General features: G+C 41.7%; 2 protein-coding genes across 2 annotated transcripts; both read left to right on the top strand.

Annotated features, from left to right (window-relative positions):
- Positions 1-113: 113 nt before the first annotated feature.
- On the top strand, positions 114-4772 carry SERF1A (small EDRK-rich factor 1A). Its single transcript, XM_066181520.1, has 3 exons — positions 114-512; positions 3624-3732; positions 4270-4772. The coding sequence occupies exons 1-3, from the start codon at positions 506-508 to the stop codon at positions 4340-4342; spliced, it is 189 nt and encodes a 62-aa protein (XP_066037617.1). The 5' UTR covers positions 114-505; the 3' UTR covers positions 4343-4772.
- Positions 4773-6475: 1703 nt separating this feature from the next.
- On the top strand, positions 6476-11788 carry SMN1 (survival of motor neuron 1, telomeric). The gene is made up of 8 exons (XM_066181524.1): positions 6476-6580; positions 6661-6732; positions 6826-6951; positions 7232-7432; positions 7811-7957; positions 8980-9051; positions 9543-9653; positions 10507-11788. The coding sequence occupies exons 1-8, from the start codon at positions 6542-6544 to the stop codon at positions 10594-10596; spliced, it is 858 nt and encodes a 285-aa protein (XP_066037621.1). The 5' UTR covers positions 6476-6541; the 3' UTR covers positions 10597-11788.
- Positions 11789-18741: the final 6953 nt, after the last annotated feature.

Genomic DNA, 18741 nt, shown 5'->3' on the forward strand with positions numbered 1-18741 from the left:
GAGCCCGGCCGGCTCATGGCGTGCCGCCCCGGCGGCGCGCCCCGACACGTCATCAGCGTGCGCAGACCGGGAGCGGAGGGGCACGAGGGGGGAGGCTGTAAGGGGCAACCAGTAACGGCGCCGTAACCGCCTGTAACGCCCCAGCAGCTCCTCAGCCGCGTAGCTCTTGGTTCAGCCGGCTCTCAGCAGCTCTCCAGGCGCCCGCTTTGCCCCTGAGCCCACGCTGTCACAACAAACCCCCACACCTTTCCCTCACTCCCGGGCACGGGGCGGACGCACCGCAAAAACCTCGCAGGGCTCCCACCCACGGGGCGGCAGGCAGCGGCGCACGTCCTGCTGATTGGTCCGGGTCCGCGCGGCGCCGTGACATCGGCAACCAGCGAGGTGCTATAAGGGGCAGCAGCGCCGAGCGGCGCCTCTGAGGGCTCTGGCGGCGTGGGCAGAGGCGAACGTTACTGCTCAGGTAGCGGTGGTAAGCGGTACTGCGCGGCCTGAGGGTCTCGCCATGACCCGTAAGTACCGGGGGCTGCTTAGGGCCTGTCGGGTAGCGAAGTGGACGGTGGGACTTGGGCCGCCGTCGTGGTCGGTTCTAGGCACGGGCGCGACACGGAGGGCAGTCTGGCTGGGAGTCACGCCTGGGCTGGGGTCCGGGAGTCGGCCGCTGTGTGAGGTCGCTGCCGCGTCTGGCTCGTTGCGGACTTGGCATCCCACCAGCGATATCTCCCCGCTGGTGAGTGCGTGCAGAGGAGGCTTTTTCCACGTCCTGCCGTCGTCCGAAGCTGGAGGCGAAAACATCCTTCTCCGCCTTCTGGCGGAGCAGTGGTGGCGGGACCAGGGAGAGAAGTCAAGGTGATAATGGGCTGAAACAGCGCTCGATTTCAGTCCCGCCTGCCGCCCAGACTGCAAATAAAGGACTTTCATATCAGTGCTGAACATTGGATACTATGCTGGTTAACTTGACGTTTTTGAGGCTGTTGTTAAAGGGCAAGAGCACTCGGTAAATCATCACCGTGTTCAGTGCTGACGAGCAGCAGCGTTCGTACACCGGCTCTAAAATGGCGGAGAACCGTGAACCGGACCCAGGATGCTCCGGCTGCCCAGACTGCTGGGAGTGCTCCTGAGCCTTCTGCCTGTTATGTTTGGCAATGCAGAAACTCCTTGTGTTTAACTGAGGTCGTGCTTTCACATTCATCTCGAAAATACAGTTACGAAAGTACACTGCTGCTGAAGTGTAGCTGAAGACCTGGAACATAAACAGTTTATGCACAGAACATAATAAAGAGGCACTTTTGGGGATTTTGCTTGCGTTTTTCTTCTCCTGGAGCTGAAAGAGCAAGGACAGGTTGAACTAAGGGTTATGTCTTGCACAAGCAGGTCAGGATGGGGATGCTTGAGGAGGAATATATAAAAGTGTATAAGCAGGAAAAGTGTACTTGTGGCCGAGTTTTGTGGCATTCATGTTTGAATTTCAGGAAGCTGAATTGTCTTCTGTTGAGACAATTTCATGGAAGATTAGGTTGAAATGAGTAAACACTAGTGGTTCCCCTGAAGGTAGGGATACTTACTCAGTGCAGGTGATGTAATGGTGCCAAATAATTCTTAGCAATGTATACTTGGAAGCATTGATGATAAAAGTGAGTTTCTCTTCAGACAGTTGTTTGGTACTCTATGCTTTGTGTGCATTCTGTATTGCTCTGCTCTTCTACTGTCTCTGCTTTGCTGTGCCAGCTGCTTTTCAGTGACACAACTGAGTTCTGTTCCTATATTTAAAAACCCACCGTGTGTATGGAAAAACTCTGCAGAGCCCGTGCTCAGTGTTTGCTTGGGAGAAAAGGAAGAACCAGAGGTTAAGGGTGGAGAGTAACTGCTCATAAGGAAGTATGTGAGGTTTGGGGTGGAGGTTAATTCTGCCTTTAGCCTTTGTTTTGACTTCCTCTCTGTTTTCTTCATGATAAAAGAAGATAACTTTTTTTTTCCTTTTTTTTTTTTTTTTTTTTTTTTTTTAAAGCACTGCAGAAGAGCTCTTTTATTGCTGCCCAGTCATTCATATAATGTTCTTGCCTCTTGAGCACCACAAAACTCAGGAACCATTTATGGGCTGGAATGTGTCATCTGCTCATGAGTCATCAAGTTCTAATCAACACTAGTACTGCCAGAGACAGCTGGTTTGCTTCAGTCTCTGAACAAACAGCTGCCCTTCTAATAGATGGACTTTGGGGACAGGTTGCCAGTGAGGATGATGAGTAAAAGTTTTCTTAGCTTTTCCAAAAGGTGGTACTTAATGTCCTGTCACTGACAAAAAATATCTTCCAAGACAGGAGCAGCCCTTGGGAAGCAGCAGTTATACAGGGATGTTTTTACTTGATCTTCTGGCATCTCTTACCAGGCAGTCCATAGGCTGTTGTGAAGATTGCACAAACTCCTGCTTCTGCGGGGTGGCTCTTGTCTACTTGTTGACATGGCGGGTACCTTTGTCTGCTCAGAAATTGTGTGGGTACAAAGTGATGGATCTTACCAGCAGGTTGTTGTTTAAAAGTGACCTGGTCCTAAGATGCTTTCATAGACCAGAAATTACAAGCACTGAAGATGGATATCTCTGGCTTTGAGACTGAAAGATGGCATAGGCAGTCTTAAGAATTTAGAGAGACTGAAAAGAGACACAACAGAAATTATGGAGAGATGAAATTGTCATTTTTGAGTATAAAAAAATATGATCATGTTAGTTCAATATCACAAATGATTATGCACAGCATATCTGGAACACTGTCAGTCCAGAAGAAGTACCAAACCAGTGAACCAGGTCTGGCAGATTGGAGCAAAACAAAACTAAAGAAGAGAATACTGAGGAGACATTGCCAGCTAATGCAGAAGAGTTTGCAGTCTGTGACCAGTGTGTGGAAGACCCTGAGTATTTAGATGGATAGCTTTGATGTTGTGCCCTCAGGAACTTTGTGGGATCAGAGACTGCATTACTATCTTGTTGGCAGTTTGTTACATTGGTAGTCTTGGGGAAAGCTGTCTATTCCCTGAAGAAGTGTCCTCTCTACTGACAGTGATGTGGGTCTTCATATACTTACAGATGTTACTCTTCCCACTTTTGTTGGAAGTAATGCCACCCAGTTGCTAAGGTCCAGGCTTAAGTTCTGCACTTGATTTCAAATAAAAAAATATTTTGAGGTTACCTCTTCAATAGTATTTGAGTGTAATCAATTTCAATGCTGTTCTTTCAGTCTAAAATTAATTTGTAAGCTATATTAAATGCTGGAATCCGTTTAGAGAGTGGATGACTCCTCTTTGGATGAGTTACTGACATGATTTTGCCCAGCCTATTGTTGTGATAGTTTTCCTTCAGTCTTTTTTGGCAAACTACATTTTGTTCCTGTAAGGAATATTAGAATTTTGTTAATCTCTTGAACATGAAGTATAGAATTGAAAAAGTAAGAACTGTGAGCCTTTAATTTCTCCTGTTGTACACTGGGAGAGGACACTGAGATAGAAGATATGACCATATCAGCTCTATACATTGTGCTAAACTGTACTGCATTTATAACAGATGTTTTCACAGGTAGACTGTGTGGAAAAAGCAAGTGGTAGTACTTGTTTAACTGTATATTATCTTGCAGGTGGGAATCAGCGTGAACTTGCCCGCCAAAAGAACCTGAAGAAAACTCAGGAGATCCACAAAGGCAAAAGGAAAGAAGATAGCTTGTCTGCTTCGCAGAGGAAACAGAGGTAAGATCTAGTAAAACTGAGTAAATGTTGATGCAGAAAAAGGAGGGGGAAATGGGTTAGAAAGAATCCAGTGTCCTGACTGACACAGCATTTGAATACTTTGTTTTTATTCATTAGCTAAATCACTTGCCAGTGCATAAACTGTGGATGAAATTTTGCTGTATCTGCTGTTAAAAAGATTTAAAATTATTAGGTCCTGTAAAGCTTTTGTTTGTTTTTTTTTTTTGAGATTTTTTGCCTACGGCAAACAGTAAAAGATTGTGTAATGCTTTATTAAATATGTTTGATCCCTTATGACCTTTACTTCTAAAATCAAAAGAATTACATGAGTTCTACTAATCAAATAAATTGTCTGCCTCATGAAGTACTGCATGCACTGAAAAACTTCACTACCAGAGTAATAAAAACACTGTGGCTAACTGAGAAATTTTATACTGATCTTTTCTCCTTCTTCAGGTGGGGGTTATTAAAGGCAGGGAATTCTGCTTAGAAAGATTGTGAGCCAGTTTCTGATATCCAACTGTTTTTTCTTCACAGGGACTCTGAAATCATGCAGCAAAAGCAAAAAGCAGCTAATGAAAGGAAGTCTCTGCAGGCAGGAGCAAAATGAGCTGCTGCTATGGAGAAGATAAGAGTGCACTGATGAAGCAGAAAGACCTAGAAGATCATTCATGAAAGTGTCTGGCCATTAAATGATTAAACATTTATTGTGCAGAGATGTTCAACTAACATTAGAGTATTTTCTGGTTACTATAGGCCTAGTTGTCTACAGTGCTCTTTTAAAACTGACTACACTGTTCTGCATGTGTATGAATAAGAGTACCGAGCAATAGCTTTATTCTAGCTTTTGAATTTGTTAGTTTTACTTAGTGGTTCCAGTAACAGAATTTCTGAATCTACAGTTAGACCACATTTGGTTGCCTGAATTCTTGAAAGTAGAGCTGCATTCAGAATGGAACACACCTGTAAAATGTGCTTAACCTTGCAGAGGTCTGAACTGTAAATCTCAAAATATTTTTACAATAAAATATTGCATGAAATACTGTCTAATCTGAAATGGTAATGCTTCAATATCAGTTGATTTCTAAGAAGTTACCAAGAACATAAGGAATGGGTAATCTTGTGGAGAAATGCAGTATAAGAATGTAAATGTAATATAAAGTGTAAAGTTTATAAGAAATGTGTATTTTAAGCACTGTCACATGCAGTTTAAGTCTGCCCTATAGAAAAAGGTACCTCTCGAGTTGCAGACTTTGTTCATGTACAAAAGTGACTCAGTCGAGTCCTGATACTAAGTTAAAGAAGCTGCAGGCTCGATGTTAATGAGTTCCAATGGAAGCAGATCTTGAAATTGTCACGCCCCTAAAATGGTTTGAAACTACTGCTTAAACCTGCCTCAGGAATAAAAGCGTGGAAAAACTCAGCCCTAGCTTCACAGGCATGCTTCAGTATATTGTGTACTGACCAGAAGAAAAGGGTTGAGGAAACTTCCCCATCTGCCCATCCAGAAGCCACTCTGGTGGTCACATTTGCACCACCTGAGCTGGGTTTCAAAGCAGCTATGAAGCCCCTTCACAGCTACACCCCTCACACTCAGTCAGACCAAGATTCCTTACCAGCTCAACCCCAGGTTTCCCATAGCAGACTGTCATACGTCCTCATCTTTAATAAAATTTAATCTTGGTGCAATAACTATCAAAGTAACAGCTCAACCTAGTGCCTCTGCAGAAGGACTCTGATCAAGGGAACCCCTGGGCTTTTATAACCTTATAACCTTACAGTCTAGGGGTCCTGGCTCCTGCTGTGTCTTAGTTCCCTAGCTGGTGGCATTGGTCATTGTGCCCTTTGTTGTGCAGTAGGTTGGCAATTTACAGCCTCTTGCCTTGGGCTCCCACTGTAGCTGCCCCTGGGGCTGCCTACACTGAATGTGTTCCTCAGCAACTGATTCAGTCTCTAGAGACACCTTTTGAAGCATTTGCTTAAGATTCGTTACATCTAAGTGCATTCATTTTTTGGTGACAGGCCCCTGGCACAGCTTGAGGAGAGCTGGAAGGAAAATGTAGCTGGTGCTGGCACCGTAACACCTGCAGTTGGTAAGAAACTAAGCAAATTCACAGAATCAGAATTGTTAGGGTTGGATCATCCAGTCCAAGCACCCTGTCAAGGAAGGGTCACCTGAAGCAGGTGACACAGGAACGTGCCCAGATGAGGTTTAAATGTCTCCAGAGAGGGAGACTCCATGACCTCCCTAGGCAGCGTATTCCAGTGCTCTGCCACCCTCAATGTAAGTTCTTTGTCATATTGAGGTTGAACTTACTGTGTTTTAGTTTATGGCCATTACTCCTTGTCGTGTTGCTAAGCACCAGTGAAAAGAGTCTGGCACCCTCGTCTGGGCACCTGCCTTCAACATATTTGTATGTTTTGATGAGATTCTCTCTCAATTTTCTCTTCTATAGACTGAACAGGCCCAGCTCTTGCAGCCTCTGCTCCTAAGAGACCCTCCAGACCCCAAATCATCTTTGTGACCCTTTGCTGCACCCTTTCTTTGTCTTTCCTTTTTTCTCTTTGTCTTTCCTGTGCTGAGGAGCTCAGCACTGAACACAGCAGCAACTCCGTTGCTCCCTTGTCGTCGGCTCGGTCCTGGCTCCCGCTCTGCAGCTGGCCAGGGCGGGTTTCGCGGCTGACCAGGCCCAGGGAAGTAGGCGGCGGCGGCGGCGGCGGCGCACCCCGGCAGGCCCGGGCAGGCTCGCGCAGCTTCCGGCAGCGGGGCGGGTTCGGGGCTCGGTGCGTGCGCGGCGGGCGCGCGGCCATGGCGGACGCCGTGCTGTACCGGCGCGGCACTGGGCAGGTGGGAACGGCGGGGCGGGCCGGGAGCGGGGCCGGGAGCGGGGCCTTGCGATGGCGCTAAAGGGTGTGTGGCCTCCCCAGAGCGACGACTCGGACATCTGGGACGACACGGCCCTCATCAAGGCGTACGACAAGGCGGTGGCTTCCTTCAAGGTAAGAGGTCGGCGCGGCCGTGGCTGGAACCTGGGGTTGAGGCCGCTGGATTGGCGTTTATTTGTTTCTCCTTTGTCTTTTCTCTTCCCAAAGAATGCCTTAAAGAATGGGGAGTGCTCGGAGCCTTCAGACAAGCAGGAGCAGCGCCTGATGATAAAGAGAAAAAAACATAAAAAGAACAGAAATAGAAACAAGAGCAATACAGTGCCTTTGAAACAGGTCGTCTCACTTGTAAATGCCAGTGGTGCTCCTACTGCATGTTGTACTTCTGTATTCCGAAGTAGCTGCTTCATTACCTTGAGAGTAACATTTGGGGGGGTGGTGTGGAGTGATAACGTTAAAAACTTTATTTTTAGGTGACGTACAGGAATTTCAGTAAATACAAAGGAAACACTGTAGGTGGGATCCATCTTTCCGGACAAAAAGTATTTTAGAAAAATGCACCTTCTGTCCAGCCGTTGATGCAGGTATTAACAGGCTTCTCTTGTTTCTGTTGCAGTGGAAGGTTGGTGACAGCTGCAGTGCTGTTTGGTCTGAGGATGGTAATTTGTATCTAGCAACTATTGCTTCCATCAACCAGAAGAGAGGCACGTGTGTGGTCACTTACACGGGATATGGAAATCAGGAGGAGCAGAACCTGTCTGATCTACTTCCTCCAGCCAGGGATGAAACAGTAAATGAGATGGGGCATTCTGGGGAGGTGAGAGACTTTTTCATTCTTCTGTAAAGAAATGGGAAAGCAGGAGAATCAACTTCTTTTAGTATGTTTGGTGCACTGCTTGTGTTCAAAGTGAGAAGCGATGTGCAATTCTGTTGCAAACAGACACAAACCGATGGAGGGAATGAAAGCATCCCTTTACTTCTTGAACTCAGCATGTAAGAAAGGGGACAACAAGAGATTCACCAGTGAAAGATAACATAGCTAAAATGGTGAGCAGTTGAAGTTATTCCTGAGTGGCACTGGGAGGGCTGGAGAGAGGGAAGGATGTGAATGGGACTTTCCAAGCTTTTTCACACTAAAATTGATTGTTGTAAATTCTTGTTTAGTGCATTTCATAAAAATGTCTGTGTCTTCTAGAATGAAAATGAGACTCCATATTCAACAGATGAAAGTGAAAAATCTTCCCAGTCATCTCGAAACAAGAACAACTACACAAAAGCAAGATTTTCCCCTCAAAACTTGAGATTTCCCACACCACCACCGCCAGTCCCAGGCCTAGGAAAGGTAAGCTCAACCTAAATTAAAATAATGTATGTACAATTGTTAAGCCTGCTATTATTGTAAATCCTGAGACAATATTATGATATTTATCATTGTCTAGAATTCAATTAGCAGCATTTTGAGAATGGATGTACAGATATGCATGTCAATATCTGTTGGTTTGCTATTTTATAATAATCTGGCCACACTATAGTCATTCTGCAGTGCTGTTGTCTAGTGAGGAAAACCTTCTGGTCTTTAGCTAACACGTGCTTTCCAATCATCTTTTAACTTAAACGAGGGATATTGTTCCCTGGATTCTGGTGATGTGATTAATGACAGTGCTGTTGATGTTTTAAGATTTTGCTTTTTCTAGCCAATTGGTATGTTTCACTTCACAGGACGTTGAAGGCTTTAAAGGTGATGTCCGCATGTCATAGAGCTGTAGCTGCTCTCTTGAATTAGGAGTGAATGGGGTATTGATACACCCTTCAGTTTTCCTATTGTGTAGGAGTCTAAGTAACAGTGCAGTTGTTTTCTAAAACGCGGCATTTTGTTTTCTAAATATTACTGTTTGTGCAACATTTCTTTATAAGGTTTTATTTTCTCTTCTTTTCTATCAGTTGATTTGTATCTGGATCTTTCTGTAAGGACATTCACTGACAGAATGTAATTTAGTCAACTTTAGCCCCATCTGCCTGGGAGCAGAGAAATTATCTGTTTGCCCATGTGACTATTTGATCTGTTTCCTCCTGTTGAGAGTGTGACCACTGACTTCCACTTAGGAAAACTAAAAAATGCTTGTATTAATCAGAGGCCTGTTCCAGTAGTGTTTACCTCAGTGACATGAGTCATCTTAAGTTATACTTCTCAAGTTATGGAATGTGCCTCAGAAATTGCTACTGTCTGTATTTTCATTAAACGGCTGGGGTTTGTTGTCTGTTGTTTAAGGTACGTGAATTGTTTCACATAATTCTTTTAAGTCAAATCCTAATACCTCAAATTCTCTTTTAATTTGTACTGTTCTACTTTTTTTTTCCATGTAGTCTGGATCAAAACTCAAGGTACCTCTGCCATTTTTATCTTGCTGGCCCCCACCATTCCCAGCAGGACCACCAGTAAGTGACAGAAAAATGGGGAAGATGAGTATTGGTGTTCTCAGGTTTGCTCACTGTGTTTTCAGAACACATATGTTCTGTTTTCCTGTATTTTTCACGTGTTTTTCAATGCATTCAGTTGTGAATATTATGATAATCTGACGTACAAAGTCTGATTTGCACTCATTTCTGTGACAGTGAAGCTGTTGGTAAGAGTATCAAGGCGTAAATTATTTGAAGAAACTGCACTTTGTATTAACAGCATTTCACTGAAGATGGTATTTTCTGCTAGTAATACTTTTGTGTACAGTTAAGCTGGGAGAGTCTTCTTTTTCGTAGCCTCTGGAAATTACATGTATTCATGTAATAAAACATCAGCTTTGAATCCTTTTCAGAGAACAAACTGAGGATGCGTTCCTATTTTTCAGTTTTATGTTTTAATCTTTTAGAATTAGGTGCTCTCTAATCTGGGAAACTATTGAAACACAGATATTTCCTTTGTGATTTCTTAGTTGATTCCTCCTCCACCACCCATGAGGCCAGACACTGCCGAGGACGATGAAGCATTGGGGAGCATGTTGATAGCCTGGTACATGAGTGGTTACCACACTGGATATTACCTGGTATGTGCTGCTGTGGTTTTGAAGTGTCGTGGTAATTTTGCACTGCTGTTGGTGCTCCTGTTTGCAGCAAAAAGCCCTACAGGGGGGGCTGGTTTTTAGGTGTCTTATTCTAATTTACAGCTGCTACATTTAAGGGTGTTTTGTATTGTATAAGTATTGTCGTGGGTTCAGTAGAATTCACGTGAGCCAGTGTATATATCATATATATATATATTTAGTTAATGTTTTTGTACCTTGTTTGACTGTCAGGCATGTTTATAGCCACTGTTTTACAGCCATTCTAAACCAATCAGTTCTGTCTTTGTAGACAGGTAGAGTAAATATGTTTATTTTTCAGTACTCTTCTATGTATTTTCTTTCAGTATGAATGGTAGTATCACATTTGAGATCAGATTTGGCACTTTTGCAGAGATTGTTCATCAGTAATTGTTTCATGTCATTGTGAAGGTCCAGTAGAGACTGTCAGCATAGTTGTGAAAATCTGTGACTTGTGTTACTGATTCATATATTCATCTGTGCACTTATGAAGAAAGAAAATGATGCAATGAACTCTTTGCACTGAGGAAGCTGTAAAGGGAGGATTTGGTGTTTCAGATTATACATAATTGTGGATTTACTTTCAAATGAACAAGAATTATATATTTGAAATTATTTTGTATAGCCTCTAATTATAAAGAAGACATGTAGTTTGGCTTTTATTGTTTTTAAACTGCCCATTCTAATTTCCAAAGAAAGTTAAAAACTGTGATTTGTAGAGGACTGAAAAAGATTTTTCAGAAAAGTTTTCATTCTGCAACTAAAGCTTTTATCTGCATGTTGGCAAACTGAGATTTTACTAAATTGTATCCTGTAGGGTTTAAAACAAAGCCGAATGGAAGCAGCACTGGAGAGACAAACACATGCAAAGGAACCGAATATCCATCATTCTTCTGAAGGACTGTAAGTATTCCAGCTTTGTGGTAAATGAAGATACAGTCAAGTTTTGAACTCCCATCAAAAACCTCTTGGCTTTGGGACTTCCATCCATCCTTATGGCTCCATAAAGACTACTTCTGCCAGTTGTAATCCCTGCTTTGCTGAGTAGCTGTAGAATTTCATATTTGTGGCTAGAATGAAGGAAAGTATTCATTCCTCTGGTAAGAATTTTAACTACAGCATCTGTGTACATCAGGATTAACAGTGCAGCTTATTTGAATTATTAATGGTTCATAGTGAGCTGTTTTGGGAACAAAAGGTTTTAACTGAAATGCAGTTTTTTCATGTGTTTCCTTACTCAGATGGAATGGTAGGCTGTAGCTAAACATTCTTTCCAGGATAAATTCTGTTTGGTAATGTTGAACAGTTCAGTTCTCAGTACTTCAGTACCTATCCTTTTATTTGAAATGCTTTGTCCAGAATTCTCCACTGTATTGTTCACTTCCTTATAAAACAAAACTATATTCTTCTGGGGAATAATTTTCTGATTTTCTGTGACAACATATAATTTCTGTGCTATTGAGTAATTCTTCATGTGTTTAAAACCAAAACACTCTTTTATACTAATTCTTGCTGCTTTTTTAAAGGCAGGTACAATTTTTTTTTTTCCACTGAGAGGTGTGTATCACTTATGCATTGGTGGTTGATGGTGAAGAACTGAATCAAGACAATTAGTCGTAACATGTTCTTAACACTGAGCTGTCCCTGTTAACAAATACATAACTTCAGACTAATTAAATGTGCATTGAAATGAGCTATTTCTTAAAGACCTCTAGTCAAATGTATTTCAAAAGCACCGCAGCAACAAAATACTTTTTACTTCCCTGAGGCAATTTCTAGACTTCTTAGGACATGATAGATGTAACTCTTTTGACCCCATGTGATAGATTTCACTTATCTCTCAACATGTCTTGCATTTCTCAGACTTTCTGTCTGAATGGCAGCACCAGAATGATTAATTATGGTATCCTCTCTTAGGAGGGAGTTACGGCAGCAGTGTGTGTTACAGTGGCCACTGGTGGCACTGACATGGAAAACAATGTACTGTCTTAGTAGGAGGAACATCTTACAGGTCTGATTAGAATCATGAAATACGAGAGCTGGTTTCAGGAAGGCTATTGTCTTGTTTCATATGTGTGAATAAAATTCTACTTTTTAAACTTTGAGTTTAGGGATGTAATTTGTTTTGGGGTGGTTTTTATTTTGAGCTTCCGTAGGCATGTCTTGGTTGGATGAATGGCTGAAACAACAGGAGAAAGCCTTCGTATGTTGCCTTTTTCTGATTACAGTTACTGAAAGCAAGTTAGGGAAAGCCTGTGGAAAGGTAAGTATGGACATAGGTTTCAGCCCGTACAATGTAGGGCTGAATTCTTCTCTACTCTTAATAGAGGCTGTAGCCACAAAACTAGGCAGTAATTTAGTTAATGCCAGTGGTTTGCTTTTCAGGGAAATACAGGTGTGAACTTTACCGCATTCACTTCCTTTTCCTACTGTGGTCATGTGTCAAAAAATCAGTTTTCCCACAAGTAATTGAGCAAAAAAAGACTTACTCATAACTTACCTAAGCTACTTTGAAGGATTTTTTTTAAAATTGCTTCTAAATCATCTTTTCAGATTGCTGGAGAGGCAGGCCTGTCGTCTGCTTCAGTTAGTTGTGTTGGTGTCTGGCATTGTTACAGAAAGTGATCTTCATCAGTTTTTAACACTAGTAAAATCTAGCATACAACAATTTTACTGGAGTTCTGACTTCAGTAAAGTGGTTTACGTTTTAAACAAATGATTCGTGTAACTGATTTAATTGCAAGCAAAACAGCTGAATAGAATATTAATAAAACGGTGTACAAGAAAGAGGCAAATGATTCATACATGAGTGCTCACCATACTGAGAACTCCCAACAACAGCTGACCACTGCCAGGATGTATCACCTGGAAAGGTCCCTTCTCCCATCCCCATGGAAGACGGTGGTACAGAATAATCTGGGACTCCTAGTCATGCCCTCTCCTGGCTGCTGGAGAAATTAACCCTATCCTGGCTGGAACCAGGACAATGTTTATTTGCAATGGGGGTGTGTACTTAATAATACAAGAAGACAAGGAAGAAAAAACCCAAACCCTAACACTTTAAAACTTTTCTAGGCTTGAAAAACTGGTGAAAGGGGCAAAACTCATTGCTAAGGTAATTTTAAATTCCTACGCTACGGATACTTCATCGGGATTTTAAGGGCCTCTGTACCAAGGAGCCAGCACCCCGTTGTTATTGTCACAGGACCAGACAAAGAAACAGTGATGAAATCCACCATTGCTGCTGCTCTGGCTGTGATCCGATGTGTAAATATGCAGATAATGGCACTCCTTTCAAAGCAGACACATTATCAAGTATTCTAAAGAAATTTCTCTAACATAGCGATTTGCTAATGGAGCTTTCTGAGCTTCTGGAAACCTCTGTAGTTTGCTACTTTCACTGCAAAATCAAACAGGCGTCAATAAGGATTTAAAGATGCTCCAATGCCATATGAAACGTGAACAAATAAACAGTGAAGCTGAGAGGAATGATACATTAAAAATAATTTGGTTGCTGCTAGGTTGAAAAAATAGTAGAATTTTGAACTGTACACATTTGAGCATTGTGATACTGAGACTGAGAAGACTGATAAAGGATACTCAAACAGGCATATCAATGCCTAGTAGAGTAAGATACTGGTGTGTTTACAAGTGTTCAAATACCACTCTTACAGAACAAAGCAAATAAAACCCCCAGTTGGGCAGCCACTGGAGGTCAGACATCAGATCAGCTCTGCAGAGATCGAGATACCAAACTTAACAATCTCTTTCAGGCCTGAGAACCATCACATGAGCTTTTCCAGCCTTGCCTTATGGTAGTCCTGCTTAAAAGATGTGACTCCTGTAATTAAGTCACTATATATACTGAAATGTATGTCAAAAATAAAGGCATATAATATGACAGACTGGGTATTTGTTTACAGAAAAAAAATATTTCCTGGCCTATGTATAATATGGTAGTTTTAAGACTATACTAGAATTACATTCAAAAACCATTTTGGAAATACAGAGTTTTAACAGCTGGCATAAAAGCTAATATAACTAGCAACAAAGTTATGAAGCTCTCTTTTAAGTCAGTCTATTTTCCCACTGCTTATTCTTGTAATTTCCATTGCTTTGTAGAAGGGTAACTGAGATGGCATTTCAATAAAGGTCTCAGCAAAGTGTTGTATGTAAGCACGCTGAATACATTTTGAAAAGCAAGACATATTTTGGGCTGTGAATAGAATAAACAGGAAGAAATAATACCCATTAAAAATGACAATTTGCAATTGTTGCAAAGTATACCAAGAGAAGATTAATTTATCCTGAAGCAGTGTCTTTTCTACTCAGACTCTTTACTTCATTTGAAATTCTCTCCTTTAAACTCACCTACTTGTAACAGGCTGTCATCCTGCAGTCATGGGATAAATGGGAAGAATCTGAGGTACAGCACTGTAGACAGTTTGGCTGCAGACTTTATTCTTTTACCCTGCAGGAAGAATGAGCTCATTCAGATTAGGAAAAACAACTAAATTTTATGCTGCAGAGAGAAGATGACCTTCCCTGTTAAAGATTAAACAACTATGTATTTCCTGAATATTGTGCCAAGAGGTGACAGCAGCAGATCCAAGTAAAAAAATCTATTAAAATTTAGATTCTGGGCAATAGGTTACTATCTGCTTTCCTTTCCCAGGTTTGGCCCTGCTGTTGGTGTTCATTCTGTAACTCAATAGCTTATAAAGGTAATCAACAAAAAAGTCAAACTACATCTCCAGAGAGGGTGTAAGAGGTCTCATAAGTGCGCTAGAGATACAAGGAATTTTCCATTGACAAACTCAAGTCACACACAAGAAAGGAAGGGGAGGGGGGACAAGGCAGAAATAAGAGGTAATCCTTCCTTCTCAAAATGTGATCATTTTCAATCTTCCCCTATTCCCTATAAACCTGGTTTTTGCAGAAGGACAGTGTTGGGCTTTCAGAGGTGCTGAACACCTGATGCTAGTTGAGGACAGCCATTCATCTCATTCGGCTCATCCTCCTCAGAAGGACCCGAACCCACAGCCTTCATCACAATTGCTTTGTGAGACCTGATTCAATGTTACTCTCCTAGTAACACCAGACAAATAAGTGTCCAGATAAATGCTTTCTCCTTTCTAAAAACATACCCTCCTTGCCATTCTTTGCTCTGGCTTTCACCTCAGACAGTGCTAGGGACATTTCATTTCAATTTCCTTGTCACAACTTTTGCAAAAGCCATTCTCATAACTCAGCTACATTACTCTCCTAATGGAAAGCCAAGACAGGATTTTAGCTAGGCATCAGGACTATATTGAACCTCTGTCCCACCTGCATTGGAAAATGGATCTTTTACTTGTCCTGTGTTTATATAGCTAACCAGCTCAGTTTAAGCTTATGTAAAACATAAGAAATTTATGGACTTCTGCAAGCCAAGTTTTTTGAAAGAAGTCAGACTACTCCATCCTCAGAGATGCTCAAGGTGAGGTCACCTTTGCAATCAAAGATAGACAGTTAGGAAAGCATTGGCCTGCTATCACATTCTCCAAAGCAGGGACAGAACTGAATTGCCAGCATCTTGGGCTTACAGGAAAACAAAACAAAATCTGGGGCTGAGAGTGGATCCAGCCACACCTGAACTCTTTTCTCAGAAGCAGTTTAGGAGGTAAGCAGGTCCTTTCTGCACTTCATGTCTCAGTGGGAGGGTCTCCCTGATAAACTTCATCTGAAGCTCCCATTCTGCCCATGATGGCATCATTCAAAAACTGAAGTTTTAACAAAGAAAACAAAAGGCTCAAAACTTCTGGCAAATGAAGTGGGTAAAATAAAATCAGGCAGGCTGGATAAAAAATAAAATGTCTGAGAATAGCTAAACTAATTTAAACCTTCTTCCAGACAGCAGGAACAAAAAGCCAGTGAAGAGACCTGGCAGAGCCATCTGCTAACCAGGCTGAAAAGGAACCTTCCCAAAGGGACAATACAATTGCAGAGAATATGAAGTGACGCTCTGGAATATTATTAATGTCTACTGCAGATGAATTCAGGGAGATTCCCATTGTCTAAATCAGGAAAGGGGAGGGCATATAGCAGAAGAGAGATACAAAATCAAAGCAATTATGTGGGAAAAACATTGCCAATTTTTAAAGAGCAGTCTGCACCTCTGGGGTAGAGGAAGAGACTTGTATCTGTAAGCCTGGCATCTGTTACAAAGTAATAAGCAGAAAAAAAACTATGTCACTGTAAAAACCCACAGTTCATCCACATCTTAAACAGTGCATTTGAAAGAATTCCCGTCAACTCAAAAAAATACTGAGTTAGAACAAGAAAAGGTACAGGGAACACAGCAAGAATGATAAAAAAGTAGAACAGTTTTTGCTCAAGGATTGAGGGAGTTGCCTGTATCCATCATGTGGATGACAGCATTTATGGAGGCTACAGAGCATTGCCAAATGATGCATGAAAATGTATGCTCATTCAAGTACTGTAAGTAGACTTGTGCCATTCTATAAATCAAACCAACAATCCTTCCCAGCTTTGCTTTCAATTATCTGTAAAGAAAAACCCGGCTCTGACAAGTAAACCAGGGTTTGTTCCTCTGGCATACAACAGCTATCTATCAAAGGACTGCATCGTGCACACTGTACCTGTAAGTGCTTCTGCTGGGTTCTTCAACTTCTGAACACAGATGTCATACTTGGAAATATTACCCACACTTTTGCCCAGGGCAAATTCACAAGGGGGACAGAATTACTTGTGCTGTTTGCATGGGGTACATCTAACCATCATGGTAAATACAACTCACCCACAGCAAAAACACTGCACACTGGATTGAACAAGGATGTGAGAAAAACAGCAGTTGCCATTTCTGTCAAAGAACATGATGAATGAGACGCACAGGACAAAAAGGACTTTAATCTATCACACTCATTTCTTATAGTAGGGTTTTAACTCTTCTGCAGTTGTTCATGGACTTCCTGGAATTCTGTCTCCATGTATTTGACAAACTTGAGAAAATCAGACTACATTTGGGAGTCAGTGCAAAGCAGAAAGATTCAGCTCACATATTTAATTGTTATTTGTCTCTGCTACAGGATCTGTTTTGACTTTTTTTTAAAAAAAAACAAGACTACTTAATGATAAAATTATAAATTATATTATGCACATGCACATCTTTAAACCAACATTCAACATCCCTTCTCTTTCCATAATAACATGGTTTCTACAGGTTATAAAAAGTTAATTTTAGCTTACTAAGAAGCGATAAGGTAACTGCACAGATGGTATAAACAGGTGTATTATTATATTTGACTAGCCAAATTGAAATTTCTGTGAATTCCAATTGACTACTGCCTTTACAATGACAATAACAAGTATTCAGAAGGTGTTACAACCAAAATAGAGGGAAAGAAGAGACATGAGATTTGAGCAAGATGACACAGGCAATTAGCAGATCCAAAGAACTTCATCCTGTAGCTTAAAAACCTAGTGGCCTCAGTGAAGCTCTCAGTTCTTCCATCTCAAAGCCATTTGAGAATGGAATAATTTTGAATGAATGTTGATAGCGCATTTGGAATTTCTGCTTAGATTAAGAAAAAAAATCAGGTGGCAAAACATACAATTCTGTCATGTTGTTACTAGTACTGTGGTAAGACAACAGAAAATACTTTGGTCTGCAATGGTTCAGAAAGTAGCAGACATGTCTGCAGGTGAGCTGTATGTATTCAAATTCTACTCCCTCTAAGTCTAAAGAGTTTTGTTTTCTCAAATAATTGAGGGATCTTAAAGATTTATGACATTTACCAAACAAATTCATCCTTAAGAAAGTGATTCTAAATCCAGGATTTTTTTATTTTTTTTTTTACTGGCTATAAAAGTTACATTCCTCTCTCATTCAAATCCCAAGCCAAAAAGTGCTATAAAAGTCTTCTAGTCCTACTATATTTTGAAAAACTACTGTAGCGGGTTGATCCTGGCTGGACAAGAGGTGCCCAACAAAGCCATTCTACCCTACCCTCCTTAGCTGCGCAGGGGAGAGGAAACACAGTGTAAGGCTTGTGGGTCAAGATAAGGACAGGAAAATAATTATTAACCAGTTACTGTTGGGCAAAACAGACTTAAACAGGGGAAATTAATTTGAGCAATAATCCCAAATCTTGAAACACTTTCCTCCCACCCTTCCTTTTTTTATAGACTTAACTTCACCTACAATTTGCTCTACCTGCATCCCCCAGCAATGCAGAGAAATGGAGGCTGTGGCCAATTCATTGCACAACTCTAACTGCTTCTTCTCCATCAGGAAGGACTCCTCACAATTTCTCCTACTCCAGGATGGTCCCTCCCATGGGAGACAGTCCTCCACAAACTTCTCCCATGTGGGTCCTTCTCAAGGCTTGCTGTTCTTAAAGAACTCCGGTGTGGGTCATGTCCACACAGGGTGCAGCCCTTTAGGATCGGGCTGCTCCAGCATGATCCTCCACAGGGTCACAAGTTCTGCCAGCAAACCTGCTCCAGGGTGGACTCCTCTCTCCACAGGGCCACAGAGCCTGCTACAGTGTGGACCTTCCACACAGTCATAGCCTCCTTCAGGCATCCACCTGCTCCAGTGTGGGGTGCTCTTTCACTCGTATTTTAATGAATATATTCAGCATTTCCACTCTTGGAAATTAGCTATGAGTGTTATTACAGAATGGAAACTTTTATTCCTACAAAGAAAATTAAACTGGAAGGAAAGTGAGGGCTCTCACCTTTTTTGAAATACTCTCCCTTCCACATGGCAGTACTCTCTAGTCTCAAACATCTTGCCACAGCTGCATCCTCTACCGCACCACAGGGTACTTTGGTCTTTTTATCTCTTCCTTCAGCAAGTCTGAAACCTTTTACACAACATCTTCAAGACCTACAAGAATTTCAGGCCTGCTAATAACCTCACTGATTGACTGATCTTATGGCAGATACAGTAAATAAGGAAATAAGAATTAAAAAGGTTGGAGCTTCCCACAAGCAAGGGAGACTTGAGAGCCAGTGAATCCCAGTCAAAGAAAACAGGTGAGGAAAG

This window comes from Chamaea fasciata, unplaced genomic scaffold (genome assembly GCF_029207755.1).
Source record: "Chamaea fasciata isolate MVZ Bird 193981 ecotype frontalis unplaced genomic scaffold, bChaFas1.0.hap1 SCAF_4, whole genome shotgun sequence".
Classification (NCBI taxonomy): domain Eukaryota; kingdom Metazoa; phylum Chordata; class Aves; order Passeriformes; family Sylviidae; genus Chamaea; species Chamaea fasciata.